At 39.9% G+C, this 26243-nt stretch overlaps 1 protein-coding gene across 3 annotated transcripts in view; it reads left to right on the top strand.

Annotated features, from left to right (window-relative positions):
• The window catches only part of FARP1 (FERM, ARH/RhoGEF and pleckstrin domain protein 1), a 541848-nt gene that overhangs the window by 490886 nt on the left and 24719 nt on the right, over positions 1–26243 (top strand). For all 3 annotated transcript variants that reach the window (XM_033949732.1, XM_033949731.1, XM_033949733.1), the window contains one exon: positions 21916–22023. In XM_033949732.1, the coding sequence (XP_033805623.1) occupies positions 21916–22023 (108 nt within the window). The remainder of the gene's footprint in view (positions 1–21915; positions 22024–26243) is intronic.

Below are 26243 nucleotides of genomic sequence, written 5' to 3'. Positions count from 1 at the left end.
TAATTTTAAGGTTGGGTTTTTTCTGTGTATAAAAACCTTTTATAAACAGCACACAGTAGTTTTATAGAATAAGGAAGAATTGTGCATAATTTACTGTATTTTTCACTCCATAAGACGCACCTGACCATAAGACACACCCTAGATTTAGAGGAGGAAAACAAGAAATAAAACATTCTAAACCAAATTCTCCCTGCCAAGCTCTGCACCCAGCCCCTTTTTCTCCCTGCCCTACCAGACTATGCAGCCAGTGCCTCTCCCAATAAGGCTCTGTACCCTGTCCCACCGCCCTGCCCTATACCCTGCCCTCCCTCTGATGATCTAGTGGTAGGCCGGGACAGGAGCAATCCGTCCCAGCCGACTAACAATTTTTTACACCCCACTACCTTTTTAAACCCCCCATACCTTTTAAATCATACCTTTTAAATCATACCCCCGTAACTTTTAGTTTAAAACAATTTTTATTGATGAATGAACAATCCAACAGCAGTAGTATACATCATACCACCTTTCCAAAACCATACAAAAAACATCAAATAGAACAATTCAAAGAAGGTATCACAGAGATCAGTCATCAATATTTTCCTTTGTTACATAAAGAAAAATACCCTAATTACCCTCCCCTCACCATCCATCCTGTGATACAGCAAAAGGTAGAACACAACATTCCAGGGGCCAGTGTTCTTAGGACCACTGGAGATCAAAGGATACCCCCCAAACAGTAAAAAATACCGACCCCCCTAATCTAAAACAAAAAAAGCAGATAAAGGTACCCAACAAAACCCAAGACTAGGGCATTTTAGTTGGAGGAGCAGTATTCCACCTTGGTTATAGTTAATGAGAGCTCTTATGCCTGGGGACAAGAATGATTCTCTGCATGAATGATTTGACCTTTCATCCTCTTGCTTCTGTGGCAGATTCCTTACTCCCACTCTGAGACACACCTAACAGATCTGCTTGAGCGTGTCTGTGAAAATATGTAGAATTATGGGGAGAAGGTGGATTCATCCACACATCGGAAAACCTATGTCAGTGTCGTGCCACAAGCAAAACCCCAACCCCCATACCTTTTAAATCTCTCCCTCGCTAGACAACTATTGTACTCAGCAGCACACAGGTCAGCAGCCTGGAGGTCAGACGCGAGCTTTCCATGTTCCTGCCTGGCCCCACACCGTTTTCTGAATGGCTGACGTCAGTTCTCGCGAGTCCTGCGAGAACTGACGCCAGCCATTCAGAAAACAGAAGCGGGCCCAAGCGGGAGCGTGTAAAGCTTGCTGCTGACAACCGTGCTCCTGATCTGAATTCTGAGAGCCGTCTAGCGAGGGAGGGATACCGCTGGACCACCAGGCTCTTAAAAAAAGATACCGACGGCGACAGGTGTTTGTTTTAAACAGGTGCGGCAGTGGTGCTGAGAGGCGGGGGGGTGTTAGAAAAAGTGTGTCGGCGGTGCTGCGAGGCGGGGGGGATTTAGAAAAAGTAGGCGGTGATGCTGAAAGGTGGGAGTTTTGAAAAGGTTCAGCGGTGGTGGGAGGATGTTTTACAACGCTACGGGGGGGGTGTACAAATTTTGTATCTTCGCTCCATAAGACGCACTGAGATTTCCACCCACTTTTGGGTGGAAAAAGTTCGTCTTATGGAGTGAAAAATACAGTAAGTGTGAGAATTTGCCCCAGATTTTACTTGGTGGAAATCCTTACACCTACATTGGGTGCAGATTCCAGTGATAAACACTATTCCATAAACTTTGAGCACTGTTTATAGAATAGCACTCCCCTCTCCGGTGCACAATGTGATGCAAGGGGAGGAGCCTAAGGCCCTAATTGGCTCAGACCCCCTAAGGCCCCTTCCCAATCAGAGCTTTAGGCTCCTCCTTCTGTATCCTAATGGATGCACAGGGTGGGGCCTATGGTCTGACGTCTGATCAAATTTGGCATACAAACTTGGTAGTGCATCGATCGCTTGTCCAGAATCGGCCAACAGCGGTCCAGTTGGTATCTTTAGTGCATCCAGGCCTATATCTCTTCAAATTTCTGCTTCTTCCCAGATTTTTCCACTGCATTAGTTTAATATTTATATAATAAGCACAACAAAGACCACCAAAGATTGAGTTTCCCTAAAATTTTCCAATTATGTAAGATATCCTAAATCATCATAGCAGTCATGATACTATATATAGTGTTTCATACTTCTGTAATAAAGTTGGCATCTTGATTTTGTTTTTAGAAAGAAGAAAATTGGACTTGGATGAGATTGGTAAATAAAGTGGTTTAACTTAGAACAAAAGAATAGCCTAACTGGGTCAGACCAATGGTCCACCTAGCCCAGTATCCCTTCTTCACAGTAGCCAATCCAGGTCACAAGTATCTGACAAAAACCCAAATAGTAGCAACATTCCATGCTATTAATCCAGGGCAAGCACTGGCTTCCCCCATGTCTATCTCAATAGCAGACCAGGGACTTTTCCTCCAGGAACTTGTCCAAACCTTTTTTTTTTTAAACCAGCTACATTAACCATTCTTCCCACATCCTCTGGCAATGTGTTCCAGAGCTTAACTATTCTCTGAATGAAAAAAAATATTTCCTCCTATTGGTTTAGAAAGTCTCCTAGTCTTTGTAATTTTTGATGGAGTAAAAAAATCGATTCACTTATACCTATTCTGTACCACTCAGGATTTTGTAAACTTCAATCTTATCTCCTTTCAGCTATCTGCTTTCCAAGCTGAAAAGCCCTAACCTATTTAGTGTTTCCTCATATAAGAAGAGTTGCATCTCCTTTATTATTTTGGAATACAATAGAAGGGGTGCTTCTAAAACAGCTCTAGGTCAGAAAGTCTAAGTTCCATTCAGGATGTCTTGCATAGTAACATAGTAGATGATGGCAGATAAAGACCCGAATGGTCCATCCAGTCTGCCCAACCTGATTCAATTTAAATTTTTTATTTTTTTATTTTTATTTTTTTTCTTCTGGGGCGTGGCTTGGACGCGAATTCTGATGGTTGGGTGAAGGAGAAGCTCCGTACAAACAAGCTCATTTTACAGAAATTACTACAAAATATTATTTTTAAAAAAAGAAAATCAGCAAAACAATAACAGAAGATGACATCTAACAAACAAAACAAGTGCGATTCAGGCGCTAGTGGATCCGGTATTGGCAGCAATAAAAGATCGAAACCAGAGCCAAATACTACGCCTTCAAAAGTTCCGTTGCCATCGGATGAAAGCCCCGACGTCATGGAAGAATTGAGACAAATTAAAGAAATAGTATTAGACAGCAACAAGAAACTACAAAAAACAATTGAAGATGCTGCCCTTCTTACCAAAAGAGTGGATGTAGTTGAAAACAGAATAAATGACCTGGAAGACAATTCAGAGCAACTGAATATGGACATGAGACAATCCAAAATAATATGGAAAGAGGTTGAAGAAATTAAAAGAGACCTTGAAGACAGCCGAAATCGAGAAAGAAGAAATAATTTAAGGATCATCGGGATCCCGGAAGGGGTAGAAAAAAATGACCCAATAACATTCCTGGAACAGTTTCTACCTAAAGTGTTACCTTTAAAATTCAAAGCTGCATTAGAGGTCGAAAGAGCACACAGAATACCAACACAAAATAAAAACCTTCAATCAAGACCAAGAACTTTAATATTTAAACTTTTGAGACACCAACAAGCAGTAGAAATCTGCCAACTTGCAAAAGAAAACAAAAACCTCAAATGTCAGGATGCAAAAATCCACATTGTCCCTGACTTTGCAAAAGAAACTGCATCACGTAGAAAACAATTCCTGGACATGAGACCCCAACTACGAGCTCTAGGGGCTAGATATGGCCTTCTTTATCCAGCAGTAATGAAAATTACTATTGCCAACAAAACTCAAAACTTTTCAGATCCTACAAAACTTCAAGATTTCCTCGACCAATATGAACAGCCAATGACCTCTTAAACAAGAATTTATTATCGAATTTTATATTTGTGTTTATATTTATATTTAATTTAATAAAACATAAAAAATTGAATATAAAATACAAATATAGAGTTTCGATACAGAAATAGAACTTTTAACTCCAACGGAAAAGAATTGGAAGAACATGGAATTACGATTTGAACTACAAGAACATTCTAAACAACGAGACAAGAGAAGAACAAAAATCTTCAGCACATATTTAAAGATATATAAAAAAAAACAACTTACATGTAAGACTCTGAGCCAGGAAACGTTCCGATAGTAAGACTGTAAGATTGCGCAGTATTTGGCTTTTATTTACTCACGACCTTACATTAAGAGAGTCGCTGATTGGATATGAAAAGCTAGGGGCGTCAAATTTTAAAAAAAACCACCAATCGCTTTGATAAATGTAAGATCTAGAGTAAAACAAATTTAGATTGGATAAAAAGGGTGATTTCCTTTTAATGAAAATACTTCCGGTTACTTTGCGTTTCAAATCACACATGACAAGAATCAATGCTGAATGAACTTATATCAACAGAAAGTTCCAGCATACTGTCCTGTCATACTGCCAGGAGACAGAATTCAAGCATGCTTGGGACAGACACAGAGGGTTGTGGCAATGACAGAGGAAGGAGATGGCTGCAGATTGAGTACTGTCTGAAGTAACAGTAAGCATGAGCAAACTAGGACACGGGATGGGCCAAGAGGTTTTGTGAATGCTGAGAAATGCTTTGTTACTCTTCTGGATATGACAGTTTCCTGTTCTGCTGATTTGATATTCTTGGTGTGCAGCTGTTGACTATTTTGAAAGGAAAAGATTGAAGATAATCTCCTATGTGTTATGCTAAGGAGATATCTGCTCATCCCTTTTGACTGCCTTCAGACCTGTACCTGAGCCTTAGAAATTTGAGTTTTAGGATTTTAGATTCAATTATTCATCTTTTTGAGTTATTTCTGTATCCAACTGAGCCTATAGTCTACATTGTTGACATATGTGATATTTTCTTTGAAAACCAGGGATGAAAATGTAATTCATACATAATATTTAAAAATGATAACATTTCTTGACATCCCTTGGAATTTAATGATAGAAAACATTTACTTTACTTTACAATACAAACTGAAATATAAAAATAGATTCATAATAAATTATACATTGGGAATCTATAACTGAATAAAATAAATTAAAATATCTCTAAAGGGGGAAATATAGTTTAAAAGATAAAATAAAAAATTAATGGTAGTAAATATAGTTATATATTGCAACAGCTTGTGGGAGTTATGTACACCTAACCTCAATATGCGTATCCAAGTGTTCATATTAAAATGGGGATGGAAGGGAGGGGAGGGAGGGGGGAAATATAATGGAGGGTGGGGTAAAAAAGAGAATAGGGATATTTTAAAATATTTTAAGTACTGGGGGAAAAAATTAAGGAAAACTATTTACTATATATTTTTAAGGAAAATATACTATAAATGTATAAATGGATCTTAAAATAATATCCTTAAACGTTAATGGTCTAAATCATATGATAAAAAGGAAAAAAACACTATTATTTTTAAAAAGGCAAAATGCGGATTTATGCTTTATACAAGAGACCCACCTCTCAAATATTGAATCTAGTAAACTGCAAGGAGGTTGGGTCAAGCATTGTTTTTTCTCACCAGCTACAAGGAAAAAAGCAGGTGTTGCTATTCTGGTAAATAAAAAATGTACTACTACATTCAAATTAAAGGAAACAGATATTCATGGAAGATGGATAATTGTGGAAATGAATATGGGAAATACTACCATGACGTTGTTTAATATATACGCCCCTAATTCGAACCAAAATGAATTTTTTAAAACTCTTCAACAATTGATTTTGCCACTGGCTACTTCAAATCTAATAGTAGCTGGGGATTTTAATGCTGTTATGGATCCTTTATTGGACAAAAACCCAAGTAGATTTATGAAATCAATGGGATTAGATAATTTAATACAAACTTGTGATTTGATAGATATTTGGCGAATACTTCATTTTGATGGACGGGAATTTTCATTCTGTTCTCATGTTCACAATTCTTTTTCAAGAATAGATTATATTTTTATATCAAAACATCTAGCACATCAAGTGACAAAAGCTGCCATTGATCCAATCATTTTATCTGATCATGGTGGGGTATGGATTGAAATTAAGATCACGGATCAAAATACAAATAGACCAATATGGAAGTTTGATAATGCATTGCTTGCTGATCCAATATTTTGTGAAAATTTTCAAATAAAAATGAAAGATTTTTTTCAAATAAATGATAAAGAGGAGATCTCTAGAGAAATATTATGGGATGCTTTTAAAGCATCAATAAGAGGACAAATTATTTCTTATTCGGCTTATCTTAATAAACAAAATAGAAAACAATATTCTAACTTAGAAAAAGAAATTAAAAATTTAGAATTAAAACTTATAGGAAAATGGGAATATTCTATACAACAAGAACTGTTAAAACTTAAAGGTAAATACAATGAAATATCATCAAAGATGATAAGGAAAGATTTATTTTCTCAGCAAGCATTGTATTATGGAAACTCAAATAAGTCGGGAAGAATACTGGCAAATTATCTAAAGGTGAAAAAAAAGAAAACAAAAATAATTGCTATAAAAGATGAAAAAGGTGATACATTAACACAAATTGAACCAATCTTAAAACAATTCCTAAAATTCTATAAATCTCTTTATTCTTCCGAGACTTATTTAAATAAAGAAAAGGAAGGTTTAGAATTCTTGAAACTATTAGAGGGTCCAAAAGTTCCTGAACATATAAAACGAAGTTTGGAAGAGCCAATATCACTAAAAGAATTAGGAACAGCTTTGAAATCCCTTAGAGTTGGATCCGCTCCAGGTGGTGATGGTTATACAGTGGAGTTTTATAAAACATTTCAAAACTTTTTATTACCCTATTTGTTAAATCTTTTTCAATATCAACTTAATAAAGGTTGTACAAATGGCACTATGGCAGAATCATTAACAATAGTTTTGCCAAAGCCAAATAAAGATCCCACTTTGGTATCAAACTATAGACCTAATAGATCTAATAAATGTAGATGGAAAATTATTAGCAAAAATACTTGCGTTAAGATTGGCTAAAGCTCTCCCCCATATTATAAGTATGTCTCAAACAGGATTTGTTGCTCAAAGACATTCATCTCATAACACTAGATTAGCATTCCATATGTTATACTTAACAAAGAAATTGAATGAGCCTACTTTTGCTGTTTCTTTAGATGCAGAAAAGGCTTTTGATAGAATAGAATGGACATTTATGTATCAGACAATGGAATGGTTTGGTATAGGTCCTGGATTCACACAAATGATACAAACATTATATAGCTCCCCTTCTGCTAGATTATACATTAATAATACCTTTTCAGAAAAATTTAATCTACAAAGAGGAGTTAGACAAGGTTGTCCTTTGTCTCCTTTACTGTTTGATATAGTTTTAGAACCCTTAATATTAGCAATCCAACAAGTAAAGGAGATACAAGGTATACCTCATTCAGATAAAGAATACAAAATATCAGCTTACGCTGATGATTTATTATTATATTTGAGGAATCCAGAATCTACCATTCCACATTTACTTGAACTGATTGAAAAATTCGGAAAATTTTCAGGATATAAGATAAACTGGAACAAATCAGAAATACTTCCATTAAATATACATTGTACAAAAGGTTTATTTGATTCATTCTCTTTTGTTTGGAAAGAGGATGCTATTAAATATCTTGGAATTTGGATTACAAAAAATTTGGAAGACACAATAAAAATTAATGAAAAAAGTTTATTACAAAAAGTGACAGAGATGTGTGAGCAATGGAACCCTTTACACTTATCTTGGTGGGGAAGAGTACAAACTGTTAAAATGATGATATTACCTGTAGTCTGTTACCAAATGGGAATGATACCAGTTTTCTTCCAAAATTCTATTTATAAAAAGTTAAATAAGATATTGACAAAATTTATTTGGCTTGGGAAAAATCCCAGAATTGCTTTAGTGTCATTGCAAAGACCAATTGCGGAGGGAGGGGTAAATTTTCCCAACTTCTATAGGTATCATCAAGCCTATATTTTACGTCAAGGTATGTATTGGATCCTCCCAGAGCCCACTGACAATATTCCAGACTGGTTCTGGTTAGAATGGAGACTTATGTTTCCTTTACGTCTTAGTCATGTAGTTAGTATCAAAATGCCAAGGCTATACAAAGAACATAAAATATTCATGGATACATGGAAAACTTTAAGATACATAAGTAATCTAACTCCTATTCCAATTAGTAAATCAACAACTCAAACAATTTGGTTAAACCCCAAGATCAAAATAGGCGGTTTCAAAATAATCTGGAAAAACTGGATGACAGCAGGTATTCGTATTTTAGATGATATAATAAAAAATGGTAAAATGCTGGAGTTTTCACAATTGCAACATAAATTTGATCTTAATAAAACACAATATTTTAGATGGTTGCAATTGAAGCAATCCATTCAGGTAGGGTTCCCTGAATGGAAAAATCTTACTAATTATCACAGTTTGGAATTCTTGTGTTTCCAGATAAACTCAATAGGACATGAAGCCGCACAATGGTATAAATTAATATCCGGATATATAAATAAAAAACCAAAAAATGGACTTAGAGACATTTGGAGCATTGAGATAAAACATCATATTAATGCATCTCAATGGCCACGACTTTGGTCTTGGAGGTTAAAATGTACGGTGTCAGCATCTATGAGACAAACTTGGTTTTTTCTTTTGCATAGAGCTTTATGGACCCCTACACGTTTACATAGAATTGATAGCTCTAAATCTAATAGATGCTGGCACTGTCATGTTGAAATTGGGACATTAGACCATCTTTTATTCTTTTGTCCATTCATCTTAACATTCTGGAAATCAATTTGGCCCCAAATTAATAGGATGTTAGAAAATCCAGTAGCCTTGACATATGATACTATATTATTTGGAACAACAATGAGAGCAAGAAGTCAAATCTCATCAAGTAATAACAAACTTCTATTTATTTTAACTGGAATAGCAATACAACAAATCACATTCAATTGGAAAAGGCATGACAGGTTAAATTACACTTTCTGGTGGAATTCTGTTTGCCATATATACAAAATGGAGCTCACCATAGCAACACAAAAAGGATATATTAATAAATTTCAAAAAATATGGAGACCATTAACAGAATTTTGTAAAGAACAATAATTTTCCCATGTTTAGAATTTGATTAGAAGGGAAAGGGGGGAACATATTTTTGAATAATATACAATATATAAAAAATTTAAATGTATAATATAAATAAAGGAATATTGATTGAAAGAGAGGGGGAGGGATGGGATATTATTATTATAATTAATAAGAAATATGTAATTTTAGAATTCTGATATATTAATTGCATCTATTTAAAAAAAAAAAAGTTTTAAATAATTTATTAATATATAAGCTTATCAAGTGTGTATATATAAGTTTGTATAAAGAATATGTAATTCACTTGTTGTAACATAAGAAAATGAATAAAAAATTCAAAACAGAAATTTTTTTTTTCTTCTTAGCTATTTCTGGGCAAGAATCCAAAGCTTTACCCGGTACTGTGCTTGGGTTCCAACTGCCGAAATCTCTGTTAAGACTTACTCCAGCCCATCTACACCCTCCCAGCCATTGAAGCCCTCCCCAGCCCATCCTCCACCAAATGGCCATACACAGACACAGACCGTGCAAGTCTGCCCAGTACTGGCCTAGTTCAATATTTAATATTATTTTCTGATTCTAAATCTTCTGTGTTCATCCCATGCTTCTTTGAACTCAGTCACAGTTTTATTCTCCACCACCTCTCTCGGGAGTGCATTCCAGGTATCCACTACCCTCTCCGTAAAGTAGAATTTCCTAACATTGCCCCTGAATCTACCACCCCTCAACCTCACATTATGTCCTCTGGTTTTACCATTTTCCTTTCTCTGGAAAAGATTTTGTTCTACGTTAATACCCTTCAAGTATTTGAACGTCTGAATCATATCTCCCCTGTCTCTCCTTTCCTCTAGGGTATACATATTCAGGGCTTCCAGTCTCTCCTCATACGTCTTCTGGCGCAAGCCTCCTATCATTTTCGTTGCCCTCCTCTGGACCGCCTCAAGTCTTCTTACGTCTTTCGCCAGATACAGTCTCCAAAACTGAACACAATACTCCTAGTGGGGCCTTACCAATGACCTGTACAGGGGCATCAACACCTTCTTCCTTCTACTGTCTACGCCTATCATTAAACAGCCCAGCATCCTTCTGGCAGCAGCCACTGCCTTGTCACACTGTTTTTTCGCCTTTAGATCTTCGGACACTATAACCCCAAGGTCCCTCTCCCTGTCCTTGCATATCAGCTTCTTTCCTCCCAGCATATACAGTTCCTTCCTATTATTAATCCCCAAATGCATTACTCTGCATTTCTTTGCATTGAATTTTAGTTGCCAGGCATTAGACCATTCCTCTAACTTTTGCAGATCCTTTTTCATATTTTCCACTCCCTCTTCGGTGTCTACTCTGTTACAAATCTTGGTATCATCTGCAAAAAGGCACACTTTTCCTTCTAACCCTTCAGCAATGTCACTCACAAACATATTGAACAGGATTGGCCCCAGCACCGAACCCTGAGGGACTCCACTAGTCACCTTTCCTTCCTTTGAGCGACTTCCATTAACCACCACCCTCTGGCGTCTGTCCGACAGCCAGTTTCTAACACAGATCACCACTTTGGGTCCTAACTTCAGCCCTTCAAGTTTGTTCAACAAACTGTATCAAAGGCTTTGCTGAAATCCAAGTAAATTACATCTAGCATATGTCCTCGATCCAGCTCTTTGGTCACCCAATCAAAAAATTCAATCAGGTTCGTTTGGCACGATTCAATTATTGCCGCAAGACATCCAAGTCTAAGTCTGCCCAAAACACACCCTTAACATACCCCTTTATTTGTTAGGTTTCCTGGAGGGTGAACATCCCGCAAGTTGTCTGAAATCTTTGTTTCAAAAATCAACACTTGGAAATTTTGCCAAGAAAAATGTCCAAGTGCCGATTTAGACTTTTTTTTTTCCTTCCATGTTTGTGTTTTGAAAATGCCCTTAATTGCAACTCCACACCGGCTTCAACAAAACTGTGCTCCAAGCTATACTTACAATCAGTGTTTGTATAAATATATTTAAGCTTTTTCACATGTATAATTATGTGTGCTAAGTTTATATAAGGTCTTTATACACAGAAAAAACCCTTAATAAAATTACCCCAGAATCCTGATTCAGAAGTGCTGCTTGGAGGTTTCAGCTTTCATTTTCTTGAGCTGCACTAGCAGCTGCTCTTTCACCAGACTCTGAGAGCCTTTTGTGTAAAACTACTTTTTCCATTCAGAGTGAGGTCCTGCAAGAGTTCCTCTTTGTCATTGAACCATATATGTATACCCTCATCTATGGGTTGAGTTTTGATAGAGTATAATTTGTGTTTCTAAGCAAACTGGCATTTTAATTTATATGATTTCCTGGCAGTATTTGATGATGTCATATTTTGAATACAAAAGCAAGCTGACAAAAAATATATCAATTCTTCTTCATGGCAAATGAAGCTGTGAAAAAGCGGGAGGCGTTTTCTGAGGAGGAAAATATCAGTGTGTGTGTCCTTGACTCAGAGGGCGTTCATTCATTCATTCAATTTTCTATACTGTTCTCTCAGGGGAGCTCAGAGTGATTTACATGAATTTATTCAGCTCCCTTGTCTTTTAGAATGAGTAGATAACAGAGGAGTGAAGGATTTTGAAAGTGGCTCTATGATACTCTGTTGGTGTGAATAGATCACAGATGATAGAGATATGAGAGGTTTTGAGGTAGTTATGGGAGGCTGTCAAAGATAACGTGACCATTAATTTTTTTCATCAAAACGGGACATCTATTAATGGTCAGTCCCGCCCCCAATCCCACCCTAGCCCCACTCCAACCCTGCCCTAGCCCTGCCCCCCAATCCCACCCCCAATTTCTTCCATTCATTTTTCATGTACACATCTTATTAATTCATAATGGTAACCATAAAATAAAAAAAACCACAAAGCACACTATATGCAGAGAAAATGTTAATTATCATTTATATTTGGGGGGTCTTCAAAGATGTCAAGGCAGATGACTTTAAAATATGCAATGTCACGTCAGTAACTATAGAAAAATAGACAAATATAGTGCAAAATATAGACAGCAGATATAAATTCTCAAAACTGACATTTTGATCACTAAATTGAAAATAAAATCATATTTCCTACCTTTGCTATATGGTGATTTCATAAGTTTCTGGTTGCGTCCTTTCTTTCTTTCTGCACTCAGGCCCAACAATTGTCCCTTTCTATTCCCTCCCTCCTTCCTTCTTATGTCCTTAGTGCCCCCAGTGCCTTCTTCCTATGTCCTTAGTGCCCCTTGCTGTGTCCTTAGTGCCCCCAGTGCCTCCTTCCTATGTCCTTAGTGCCAATCGCTGCCTGGCTGGCCCGGAACTTCCTCTCCAATGTCAGAATTGACATTGGGAAAAAGGCTTGTGGGCCGGCGCTTGGACCTTCCTTTTCTGGGCAGTAAGTAGCGGCAGCGGACCGGGGGGGGTTTGAATCTGCACTGGAGGGAGGGAGGCTGGCTTTGGCATGGCAGGGAGGAAGGAGAAGTGATCGCCTGTCCTGTTGTCCCCACGCATAGCTTCGGGATGCTGTCTCTGAAAATAGGATATTCAGCCTCACGAAACTGTGTGTGGGGACAACGAGACAGGGGATCTAAAACTGGACGGTCTCGTTCAAAATGAGATGTATGACTTTAGTCAAAGAGGACAGAGCTTAGTGATCATGGAAAGCAGTGAGAGATTTGACAGAGTTAGAACATAAGAGTTGCCATACTAGGACAGACTGAAGGTCCATCAAGCCCAGTAACCTGTTTCCAACAGTGCCCAACCCGGGTCACAAGTACTTGGCTAGATCCCAAAGAGTAAAACAAATTTTATGCTGCTTATCCTAGGAATAAGCAACGGATTTTCCCAAGTCCATCTTAATAATGGCTTATTTTATTTTATTTTCAATACTTATATATTCTGCACTATCCAATGTCCTAGGCGAATTATAAAATAAAAATAAAACAAAAAATATCGAACAGACAAATATAACAGCAATGATCTTCAGACCACCCATATCTTCAGTTAGTTATTCAAGCATGATCTAAATTTAAAAAATTCATCTACTCTAGCCCATTCCAAAGGTCTCTTCAAACAGGTAAGTTTTTAAATCCTCCTTAAATAAGTCAATATTTTGTAATGTTCTCAGCTTTGATGGTAACAAGTTCCACAGTTATGGCCCAACTTTCCTAAATACATATTTTCTATACTCTTCCAATCCAACTGCATAAAATAAAAGGAGGGAATCTCCATCAGGGACTGAGTGATGAGTTCAAAACTTTGCTTGATTAATATAACTTTAGGGAAAAAGAAATCACTGGGGAAACTAAATCATTCAAACTTTAAAAACAACAAAATAATTTTAAATGTAATTCTTTGTTTGATTGGCAACCAGTGCAAATTGTTAAGGATAGGAGTGATATGAGAATACCGAGAGGCCCCTGACAATTCTCTTGCTGCCACATTTTGAGTTACTTGCAATATTTTATGCAGACATTTTGAAACTACTATAAGAAGACCTTTGCATTTATCAAAATGAGGGATTTCTAGTCTCTGAACAACTATCCTATAATTAGCAGAAGAAAGTAATTCTCTTAATCTAATAATTTTCAATTTGTAGAAGACACTACTAATGATTTTCTGTACATGAAACAGTAAAGTCAAAGAGAAGTCTGGAATAACTCTTTCTCATCTTATTCAGAACATCCTTCATCACAAAATCTACAGGTGACTTTAAAATCATAAGTGTTCAAGGCTTATACAGTTGACAGAGCTTACAGAAATGGGGCAAGGACAGGAACAGTGACAAAACTCATGAGGACGGGACGAGCAAATTGAGTTCCTGTGGGGACAGGAATAAATTTGTCCCCGTGTCATTCTCTAACACAGACCATGCAAGACTACCCAATAACAGCCATAGTCTGTTTTATAGCATTCATTTTCTAAACAGAGATCCTCTGTGTTCATCCCATGATTTTTTAAATTCCGTCACTGTTTTCATCTCCACCACCTCCCTCAGCAAGGAATTACAGGCATCCACCACCCTCTCTGTGAAAAAGAATTTTCTAACATTACTTGTGTGAAAAATTGCAGGCAGACCTTAAGAAATTGGAAGACTGGGCATCCAAATAGCAGTTGAAATTTAATGTGGACAAATGCAGTGATGTATATTCAGAAGGATAACCCAAATCATAGTTGCCAGATGCTAGGGCCACCTTAGAGGTCAGTGCCCAAGAAAAAAATCTAAATGTCACTATAGACAATATGCTGAAACCGTCTGCAATGTGCAGCAGCAGTGAAAAAAGCAAACAAGATGCTAGAAATTATTAGAAAAGGGATGGTAAATAAGAATGTTATAATGCCTCTATTGCTCCATAGTACGACCTCTCCTTGAAGATTGCATTCAATTCTAGTTGCCATATCTTAAAAAAGATATAGCAGAATTAGAAAAGGTTTAAAGAAGAGTGACAAAGATGGTAAAGGGGATGGAACTCATCTCATATGAGGAAAGTCTAAAGAGGTTAGGGCTCTTCAGCAGGCGGAGATAGAGAAACTGATTAACAGGTGGTCCTATTGGCTGGCACTCCTCCTGTATATCCAGTATTCTCTATCTCCCAGCAGGGGACGGTCGCTATTCAACTAGCTCCTGGATTCTAGCTGTGACTGGCATCTTATTTTCTCCTGTTGAGATTTCTCTTCAGTGAGACAGGAGTGTCCGGCTGAACGGTGCTGGATTTAGGGGTTACACCTGGGCCCCCCCAGTCCCTGCCTCATCCTCCCTCCATTGATAGAGGGTCTGCCTTAGTCCCCCTTTTTTTCTTCTTTCCCTTGTTAAAAAAAAAAAAAAAAAAGGGGGACACTGCAGTTACTTTTCTGCCCTGCACATGCTCGGCAACGGCATTTGGGCTTCTGCTGACACTAATCACGAGGTTGTGAGTATGAGTTTACTTCTTCTGGTGTTTGAACGGCGGGAGGCTTATTTTGTTAAGCGCTGAGTTCTTTTTTTTTTTGGTGCGATGGAATTTGATTTCTCTGGGTTGCTTCAGTGAAGGGCTATTCTCGATTGAGGGAGCCTGTGCTTTCCTGCGCATTTGGGGTGCGAGCTTCCTTTCCTTCCCTGGCAATGGTGCTGCTGCGTTTGTCGGTTTCTGGGGCTAACTCTGCTCAGCAGTATAGCGACCGGGGGGGGGGGGGTGGCGCGTACTTGGACGGCTCCCGGTGTTGCCTTCGGGCACTGAATGTTTGCGCAGCTCTTGGGGTGATGAGGACGGCTCACGATGTGTTCTTCTAAGACTGTCCGGAAGCCGGGGCTTTGCGGAGCACATGTGGCCCGCGGGGGTTCTCCAACGCTGTTGAGACCCAACCGCCTTTCCTTCGTTTCCTCCCCCGGGGTGTATTTTATTCAAGGTGGGCCTTGGCTGTGTGTTTCTATGTCAGCGCGGAGCTCCGGAACTGTTTTCTGCAGTGCTGTTTTCAGGGCCGGCCTATTTTGGTGCGAAACTGACACGCGCTTGAGTCTCCTGCACCTCAGCGTTCAGAGTGTTGTGTTGTGTAGCTGACTTTCTCGGATCGTGCCCGGCTTCCCCCTTTTCGGGGTCATCTACGTCGGTGCCGTTGCCACAGCTTTGTTTGTTGTTGCGGTGGTCAAGTTTGGTGTGTTTGTGTGTTCCCCCAGCTTCTCTTGCAGAGCGGCGGCCTTTTGTTCTTGGGCCTGCTTTGTTCTGTCTCCGGGCACTTTCACATGTGATTCTGCCCTGGGTTGGCCGCCTGTACTCAGTTCTTCTCCGGAATGGGTTGGCAGGTGGCACAGCGAAGTGGGGGGCCAGAGAGTACCCACGTTTCATTAGGGAGGTTCTTTGTCTCTCTCGGGGTCCCTGACTAGTGGAGGCTGTGTGTGTATGGCGGTTTCCCTGATCTTTCTACCTATGGACAGTGCTGCGTGTGTCTGGTGGTGCTGCGGAACTACTTCCTGTCCCTATGGTGCGATTCTAGGGGCATGAGCCGCCTTGGTTACTGTGGGGAAAAAAACCCCCAAAACAACAAAAACCAAACAAGGTTGCCCTTTGGGGGCGGTTGGTTTTTGGAGCACCTTGCATGCAGTTTCAGTTACTGCAGGCTGCCGCAGTTTCCTATTATTTTTCAGTCTTCCATCTTGGTCATTGCTACATTGCGAGTATAGTTGGGTTTCAGGAGTGTTCCTTTCTTCTTGGCAGAAATTATGATTGTCCTCCAGCTCGTTTTATGACCGATGCTTCACTTTGTGGGGGTCGTTTCTTCCGCTGTCAGCTCTTTCAGCTTTCTCGTGGACAGGGAGCTGGCATATGGGCAGGTCACGACGCTTTTGTCTAATATCTGTTAAGATGCTGTTGTTTTCCACAGGGCGGTAGATACAGTATCTTGATTGCGTCTAGTACGTATTCCCTTTAAAGGCCATACGTATTTCGCTCAAGTTGCATAGAGTTAGTACTGTTTTCATGGGTTACATTACGAACCTTGAATTTTTCCTAGGAGAATTGCTTTTTTGTTAAGTTCCTACAGTGCTCATCCTGCCGTTCTCTGTCCTTTTGCATTTCATTTTGAGAGGATCTTGACTTCTTCCAAGGCCTCGTCAGGCTTTCTCATGAGGGAGTAGTCGCTATACTGTCAGGTCAGGGGGCTGTGAATATTTTTCAGGCTGCGTGCACCTTTGCATCCTCCTCAGGTTTCCAGTTCGTTCATGGAGTCTCTATGTTTTGTGTTTCTCTTTGAAGTGTTACTGGTCCTCAGGACAGTTCTTGTAGTTCTTCGGGAACCACTTACTGCATGGTGGCCAAGACAGGGGCATTGGACAGGCTGGATCCCATTCTGCTGAATTAGTTTCTCAGGGTTACACATTTCTGCAGACAACCTGGGAGTATATTTACATTTTACTATGAACTCCGAATCGGCACTAGGTTTGCCTGCCTCTCTTAGGGCAGCGCTTTTGGTTTTGGCACATGCCATTTCGCCTGCCCAAGGCTTCACGAACGTTTTTGGATAGTGTGGGCGGTGGTAACGTTTTGGCGCTACCAGGCGATTCACCTAATTTCTTCTTGACTGACTGCTTGATTCGGACGACTTCCAGTCGGGCCATTTGACTGACACGAAAAAGGTGGTATCTTTTTCTCAGTTCTTTACACGTGCATCTTCAAATTTGCAGCGCTCTTTTCTCCTGTACTATTTATAGGTATATCGGGGTGATGTTTTTATTCATATAGGAGAGACATGTGTTTCTTCCCGGAGACTAGGGCGATGGGTCACGGTCTCAGATTTGCATTCTTCTTCACTCACCATGATCAAGAGTATGGGATTTTGTACAGGTTCTAGGATCCATCTTGCTGACTCCACTGGGAACTTCGGCTTGCTTTCCCCTTCTAACGCTACAGCAGTCGCTTTTGTTCCGGTGGTTCCCGGTATCTCAGGGTTCCTATTATTTGGTATGCTCCTCATGCATCGCTCTGTATGATTTGGTGGCTCAGCGAGATTTCTCTTTTCAAAGGCATGCCTCGGTCTTTGCTGGACTAGCTCATGACCACCAAACATCCCGGGCTGTTGGGATGGGGGGCTCGGTGACTTCCATCCTCAGCTCCAGGAGTCTGGTCTTCAGAGGCGACTCAGTACTTGTTCATTCTTCTACTCTTGAGCAGGGTCAGGCTACCTTTCTGGAGCTTCAGATCATTCTTCCGGAATGCCGCTGAGGGTCCTTTCGGTCAGTATTATGATGGGGGTATTTATCTACAGCTTGAGCAGTAGGTGTTGTACTCAGTTGGTAGGTGAAGTTGTTCTGCTTCAATGGGTGGACTCTCCTCTTCATCTTCTGTTGGCAGATCCTTTTATGGATCAGGATAAGAGTTTGGATATACTTTCTCTTCGCGAAATCTGTGCATGGCCCATTTCTTGTATGTTGCAGTGTACATTTCTTGTATGTTGCAGTGTACAGTTGCTGTGTATGCTCTGGAAAGTATGCATGTTAGTAATAGTGAAATCTTCTGCATCCTGGATATGGAGATTTGTGGCTCAGGTGTTCTAGCTCTTTTTATGGATGTGAGATCTCCTGGAACTAGACCTCATGGCCTCGTCTCTCAATTTTAAGCTTCCTAGCTTCTTCGGCGGGCCCAGGGAGTGGGTGTTAGAGGAGGTTGCAGCGTGGCTCCTTTCTCGCCTCTGCCTTCTCTTTTTCAATGTTTTACGCTGGCTGATGATGGCTTGGATTTGCCATCTCGAGCTCGCTTTCCGGGCACAGTATTTGTAGAATCTCTGGATTGACGGCGCCATCCTTGCTATGCGGATCTGATGAGTCTTTCGACAGCCGGCCTAAGAAGTTTCCTGGTATCTCCGGCTTTGCTCACCTAGGGTCCGATCAACTTTAGTATTACATATTTAGTATGTACTACTTTAGTATTACGACCTAGCTTTTTGTAAGTCATGGCTGACGTGTAAGGGTTATGCGAAGCAGGTTATTTCTTCTCTTATCCAGGTGCTATGGACGTCTTCTCCTGTGGCTTCTGCTTCCTTTTGGAGGTTTTTTCCTTTCTTGGGTGCTTCTTAACATTTGCACCCTTCCAGAGTTCCTTTTGGCACAAGTGTATTGCCGAGGGCTTAGCGTTCGATTCCCTTCAGCTTCTAGTGGCATTCTTGGCTTGTTACAAGGGCTAGGTGTATTGCTCTTCGCTTACTTCTCAGCTTCCTGTAGTTCAGTTCCTAAACAGAGTACAGTATATTCATGCACCTCTTAGAAAGCCCGGTTTGGAGTACACTCTGCACGAACTTCTTCGCAGTTTACCTCTTTTGGGACTCTAAAGGGCTGTGCCGTTGAACATGGGGTTTCTTGTGGCCATGGCTTCAGCTCTGCAGTTTTCTAAGTTGCAGGCCTTGTTCAGCGGGGATTCCTATTTCTGATTCCCGATATCTGGGGTATCAGTTTGGATGGTGCCACAATTTCTTTCTAGGGGGTGTCATACTTTCTTTTATGTCACGCTCACTTTTCCTTCCTTCTTCCTGGGAGGAGAAATGGGGAGCAATGCTTTTCTTCACTGCATTTTTTTGGTACGTGCGGAGCGTTCTCCGCGAGCTAGGTTTCTCGCTACTTTTAGTTGTTTATATCTCCTTTTTGTATTCTTCAAGGGACGCTTCAAACGTATGGCGGCGTCCAAAGCCTCCATCGCTCGAAGGGTCCAGGAGGACATTCTTTATGCTTGCTTGCTGGCAGGGAAGCAGTTGGCGAAAGAACTTCATGGCCATTCCGCCGGAGCTATGGCTACTTCTTGGCTCAGCCCAGAGATTTTTTCCTTGGAGGAGATTTGTCTCGCGGCTACTTGGTCTTCCGAGACTGCTTTTTCTCCGCATTATTGGTTGGCTGTGGGGGCGCATGCGGTAGGGGTGTTTAGTGCTTCGGTTGTTGCGGAAGCGGCGTTTGCTTCCCACCCAGATTGAGGATTGCTTTGCTACATCCCATTGGTCTCTGGATTCATCTGCTGCTGTTGCTAGGGAAGGAAAAATTATTTCTTACCTGTTAATTTTCTTTCCCTTAGACGCAGCAGATGAATCCAGAGCCCCACCCTTTCTGGATATTGTCTCTCGGTTTTTTCTTTGGCAACTTTCGAAGTTTGTTGTTATGGCAGGTTGTATTCTGTATTATTGCCTTTTGAGATTTGTTATGGGAAAGAAGTTTTTTACATGCTATGCCTATTGATGGTTACGGATGCTTGGGCAAGGAGCTATACTGGATATACAGGAGGAGTGCCAGCCAATAGGACCACCTGTTAATCAGTTTCTCTATCTCCGCCTGCTGGTAGATGTGGGCTATCCCCATTGGTCTCTGGATTCATTTGCTGCGTCTAAGGGAAAGAAAATTAACAGTTAAGAACATAATTTTTCCTTATCAGTAATTTTTGTTAAGAAAGGGAAATTAGAAATTGGCTGGCGCTTTGCCAGAACAGATGTATCAAATCCAGGTTTTTAAAGTATCAGATGGATTATTGTGATTTTAAATGAATTGGGGACAATGCCATCAGCCAATAAATGTGAAACCAACTAATGGTAAAAGATCAAGAGAGGATTATTTAAGCCAGTTTGAAGGAATAGGATCTAAAGCACAGGTAGGTAACATGCATTCTAGCTAAGGTTTTAGAAAGAACTTCCTTCAAGAGCTGGGCCATTGGTGGGCTTTTATGACTTCTGCTTTGTAAAATTGCTATTGGGTTCTACACACATATTTCTAGCGTTCTGCCCATCATACCTGAAGCTTCAAGAGAGTAAGCTCACTATGATACCATAGTTTATTTTTCCCTGTAGAGGTCCAACAAAACAAAGAAGAGCAAGCTCATCAAATGTATTACATAAAAGGGAATCCTAAATAGAATAGAGTAGCAGAATCCTCTGGAAAAAGCTGAGAAAATGATGGTAAAGAAAAAATATCTATAGAAGACAGCTTTCTTCTCAACTCACCTGGCTGGCGTTTGGACAGAAATGAAAAGAAAAAAGAACTAAACAAACCATCAGTTTATGAAAGTGGAATAAATTGAAAATTACCCCCAAAAAATGAGGCTAGAGGAAAAACTAGCAGGTGCAACTCAATCCAAAGTATGTTCTGCAGAGTGAGTAGGCAAACTAACAAGCTGATGCAAATTCAAATCGGTAAGATTGTTAAGAAAATGAAAGGACCATGGTAAAGTTTTTTGGTTTGTTGATTTTGTTTTCAAAAATCTAGCATATAATAACTTTATTTTTTCTATACCACCACAATCTTACGACTTAAACCAAATGAATAGTTTATTGCACTTTGTAAACATCTAGAGAGGTATGCATTGGTGCACAAGTCAGAAGAGAAGCATTAGACATTTAAAAAGTTAATTTCTCTTATTTGAATGATGCTACAGAATTGCATTTTGTTTTCTGATATTTGATTTCTTATATACTGCTGTTATAGGCTAGATCAGAGGTGGGTAAACTTTTTAATTCGTGGGCCACAGAGGTTGGACCATGAGTATCTTTTTATCCCTTGTGCAACAGAACCTTTGCCCAGCTTCAATCCTTCCCTCCCTTCCTCCCATCCCTTGTGCAGCAGAACCCTTGAGCTCCTGCCTCTGCCGCTCAGCCGAACCCCCGCTGACCCTCCATCTTTTCCTCCCATCCAAACCCCGCCAACCTCAAGTCTTACATACCTCCCTTCAGAGCAGTGTCAGGCCGGCAGCACTCTAAACAGGCTGCTTCGTGGCCTTCTCCGGGGCCTTCCGTGTGCCACGTTACTGATGACATCAGCAGAAGGAATTCCCCGACAAGAGAAGGTCACGAAGCAGTTTGTTTAGAGTACTGCTGACCCAACGCTGCTGCTCTGGAGGAAAGTATGTAGGGCTCGCAGTTAGCGGGTCAGATTAAAAAACTAAATGGGCCAGATATGAACCGTGGACTGTAGTTTGCCCATGTCTGGGCTAGATAATAATTCAATCAAAGTAGGTAAATTATCTGAAATTAACAATTTATACACAAGATGGCAGTAGATAATTAGTTACACCTCATACTAAATGCAGTACAGGTTTGGCATTATACTGTACATTTTCCTAAACATGGTAGGAAAATATTTACATACTAAAAGTTCTCAACTTCTTTTTGTTGAAGCTTTGTCTTTGTCAGTCATCTTGTATTCTTTGTTTTGTATGGTTCGTGTTGGGTGATATTTTAGTAGTTTTATTGTTTTGTAACTTTTTTAAAATGTGCCTTTTTTTGTTCTCTTTATTTCAGAATCAGTTATCTGGAAACCTGCTGAGAAAGTTCAAAAACAGCAATGGGTGGCAGAAGCTGTGGGTAGTGTTTACAAATTTTTGTCTCTTTTTCTACAAATCGCATCAGGTAATATGGTAGGGGAAAGAATGCAAAAATAAATAATATGGTAATGAATGGAGCAGAATGGGAATGGGATTTCAATACTGCTTTTTTGTGGTTACACATTCAAAGTGGTTTATATATATGAAGGTACATATTTTGTACTGGAACAATGGAGGATTAACCCCCCCTCCTTTTACTAAGCCACAGTAGAGGTTTCTACTGCGGCCCAGAGCACTAAGTGTTCTAGACGCTCATAGAATTCCATACATTTTCTTCTATATTGCAAGTTTCAACAAGGATTCAGTGGAGTTTATACTAAGATTTCTAACCCGTATTCATGAACTAATGAATTACAGGTTTGAAGAAGTAGAAATGTTGTAGTGGGAGATTCAATCATTAGGCATGTAGATAGCTGGGTGACTGGTGGGCGGGAGAATTGGCTGCTCACTTGCCTGCCTGAGGCGAAGGTAGCAGACCTCATGCGTCACTTAGATATGATATTAGATAGTACTGGGGAGGAGCGGGATGTCTTGGTACATGTAGATACTAATGACATAGGAAAATGTGGGAGGGAGGTTCTGGAAGCCAAATTTAGGCTCTTAGGTAAAAGCTGAAATCCAGATCCTCCAGGGTAGCATTTTCAGAAATGCTCCCCATTCCACGCGCAGGACCCAAAAGGCAGGCAGAGCTCTGAGGTTTCAATGCATGGTTGAGATGATAGTGCAGGATTGAGGGATTTAGATTTGTTAGGAACTGGGCTACCTTCTAGGAAAGGATGGATTCCACCTTAACTGGGATGGAACCAGGCTGCTGGCTCTAACGTTTAAAAAGGAGATAGAGCAGCTTTTAAACTAAGATGGGGAAGAGCCGACAGTCACCCAAGATCAGATGGTTCGGTGTAGAGTATCCTTGAAGATACCTTTGAATCAAAATATTTAGAGAGTCCAACAGAGAGGTTTCAAAAAAGGTGAAAGAAAACCAAGAGTGTTTAAGAGGGAAGCAGAGTAAAAATGTCAAGTTATCTCTGTTATCTTCTCAGCAGCGTGTAGATGCAAGGAAAAAATTACAATTTGAAGTGTCTGTATACAAATGCTAGAAGTCTAAAAACTAAAGTAGGGAAGTTAGAGTATATAACACTGAATGATGAGGTAGATATAATAGGCATCTCAGAGACTTAGTGGAAGGAGGACAATCAATGGGACACTGTGTTACCTGAGTACAAATTATATCACAATGATAGAATAGATGAAATTGAAGGGGGGCTGTGCTATAAGTTAAAAAGTAAATTGAATTAAAAAAAATAAACATTCTGAGCAACACAGATAGCAGTGTGGAATACATATGGTTAGGAATTCCATGTGGGAAGGGAAGGAATATGTGAGTGGGGTTATAAAACCATCCCCCTGGACAGAATGAGCAGACAGATGAAGAAATGTTTTTGGAGATTAGGAAAGCTGGCGAATTGGGTAACAGTATAATAATGGGTGATTTCAACTACCCTAAGGTCTATTAGAGGATATATAAGTTTTAAATATTAAAAAACTCAGTATCTTATCCACATTCAATACAGGAGACCAGTCAAAAACTATGCTAATTGGAGATTTTAATAAAGAATAGTTTGAAGAATTTTCTAACTGGGAGTTATTTTGGCCATATAAAGTCTATATGAGGCCTTTTTTCTTCCAATTTTTTTGAGTCTCCAAGAAAGCTGTCTAGTGGCTTAGCCTGTAGCAATAGCATAGTTTTTGACTGGTCTCCTGTACTGAATGAGGATAAGATACTGAGGGCTCCTTTTATCAAGCCGCGCTAGTGGGGTTAACGCGCGCGACGTTTCATCACATGTTAATCCCTGTGCTGGCCTAAAAACTACCACCTGCTCAAGGGAGGGCCGGTGGTTTAGCGTGCGATATGCGCATTAAACCGCTAGCGCGGCTTGATAAAAGGAGCCCTGAGTGTTTTGATTTCAACTACCCCAACAATGACTGGATAAATGTTACATTGGGCAATGCAAGGGAGGTAAAATTTCTTGACGTCATAAATGACTGCTTCTTGGAGCAACTGGTCCAGGAACTGACAAGAGGGGGAGCTATTTTAGATTTGGTCCTTAGTGGAATGCAGGACATAGTATAGGAGGTAACTGTGTTGAGCCCGCTGGGAAACAGTGATCATAACATGATTAAATTTGAGCTGAAAACTGGAGAGACATCTCTAAAGAAATCTGCTGTAGCAGCATTTGATTTTCACAAGGGCAAAAATGCTAAAATGAGGAAAATGGTTAAAATGAAGCTGAAAGGGTCTGTGGCAAAGGTTAGAATTGTAAACCAGGTGTGGATGTTGTTAAAAAATACCATTGTGGAAGCGCAGACCAGATGTATTCCACATATTAATAAAGGTGGAAAGATGAGATAACGAGAGCTGGCATGATTTAAAGGCAAAGTGAAAGAGGCTATTACAGCCAAGAAAACATCCTTTAAAGAATGGAAAAAGGATCCCAATGAAGAAAATAAGAAGAGGCATAAGCACTGGCAAGTTAGATGCAAAGCATTGATAAAGAAAGCTTAACCCAAAATATGAAGAACAACTTGCCAAAGAGGCAAAAACTCATAGTAATAATTTTTTTTAGGTACATCAAAAGCAGAAAACCTGTGAGGGAATCCGTGGGACATTTGGATGATCAAGGAGTAAAAGGTGCGCTCAGGGAGGATAAAGCTATAGCGGAGAGACTGAATGAATTCTTTGTTTGGTCATTACGGAAAAAGATGTAAGAAATCTACCTGAACTGGAAATGGTTTTGAAGGATGATGAGATGGAGGAATTGATAGAAATCTCGGTGAACCTGGAAGACATACCAAATCACCTGGACTGGATGGTATACATCCCAGGGTACTGAAAGAACTCAGACATAAAATTTGTGATCTGCTGTTAGTGATCTGTACCCTGTCGTTAAAATCATCTCTAGTACCTGAAGATTGGAGAGTGGCCAATGTTACGCCGATTTTTTATAAGGGTTCCAGGAGAGATTCAGGAAATTACAGGATACCTCTGTGTCAGGCAAAATAGTGGAAACATTACAAAAAATAAAATTTTGAAACATGTAGACAAACAGAGAAGAGCGACAAGGATGATAAAGGGTATGGAAAACTTTTCGTATGCTGAAAGGCTGGAGAAGCTGGGGCTCTTTACCCTGGAGAAGCGGAGACTTAGAGGGAACATGATAGAGACTTATAAAATCATAAAAGGCATAGAGAAGGTGGAGAAGAACAGATTCTTCAGGCTAACTGGGCCAACAAAAACAAGAGGGCATTCAGAAAAATTGAAAGGAGACAGATTCAAAACGAACACTAGGAAGTTCTTCTTCACTCAGAGGGTGGTGGACACCTGGAATGCACTCCCAGAGGAGGTGATAGGGCAGAGTACAATATTGGGCTTCAAAAAGGGATGGATGATTGCCTGAAGGAGAAGGGGATTGAATGGTATAGGTACAGGTACTAAATGAATAGGGGATGAACAATTTAGGTAAGGACCAATTACAGGTCACGGACCTGGGGGGCCACCACGGGAGCGGACTACTGGACACGATGGACTCCTGGTCTGACCCAGCAGAGGCAATGCTTATGTTCTTATGATTTAATGAAACACAGTCAGCATGGGTTCATCCAAGGGAGGTCTTGCCTCACCAATTTGCTTGACTTTTTTGAAGGTGTGAATAAACTTGGATAAAAGTGAGACGGTTGATGTAGTATATCTAGATTTCCAGAAGGCTTTTGACAAAGTTCCTCATGAGACGCTTTTGAGAAAATTAGTCATGGGATAGGAGGCAATGTTCAATTGTGGATTAAGAACTGGTTATTGGACTGAAAACAGAGGGTAGGGTTGAATGGCCATTTTTCTCAGTGGAGGAGGGTAAATACTTGTGTGCCGCAGGGATCTATGCTAAGACCGGTGCTATTTAACTTATTTATAAATGATTTAGAAATTGGAACAACGAGTGAGGTGATTAAATTTGCAGATGACACTAAACTGTTTAAAGTTGTTAAAATGCATGCGGATTGTGAAAAATTGCAGGCGGACCTTAGGAAATTGGAAGACTGGGCATCCAAATGGCAGATGAAATTCAATGTGGACAAATACAAAGTGATGCACATTGGGAAGAATAATCCAAATCATAGTTATCGGATGCTAGGGACCACCTTGGGAGTCAGCGCTCAAGAAAAGGATCTGGATGTCATCGTAGACAATATGCT

The sequence above is a fragment of the Geotrypetes seraphini genome, chromosome 6 (genome assembly GCF_902459505.1).
Source record: "Geotrypetes seraphini chromosome 6, aGeoSer1.1, whole genome shotgun sequence".
NCBI lineage: Eukaryota > Metazoa > Chordata > Amphibia > Gymnophiona > Dermophiidae > Geotrypetes > Geotrypetes seraphini.
Note: the sequence above shows the minus strand (reverse complement) of the source record. Positions and strands in the feature narration are given on the sequence as shown.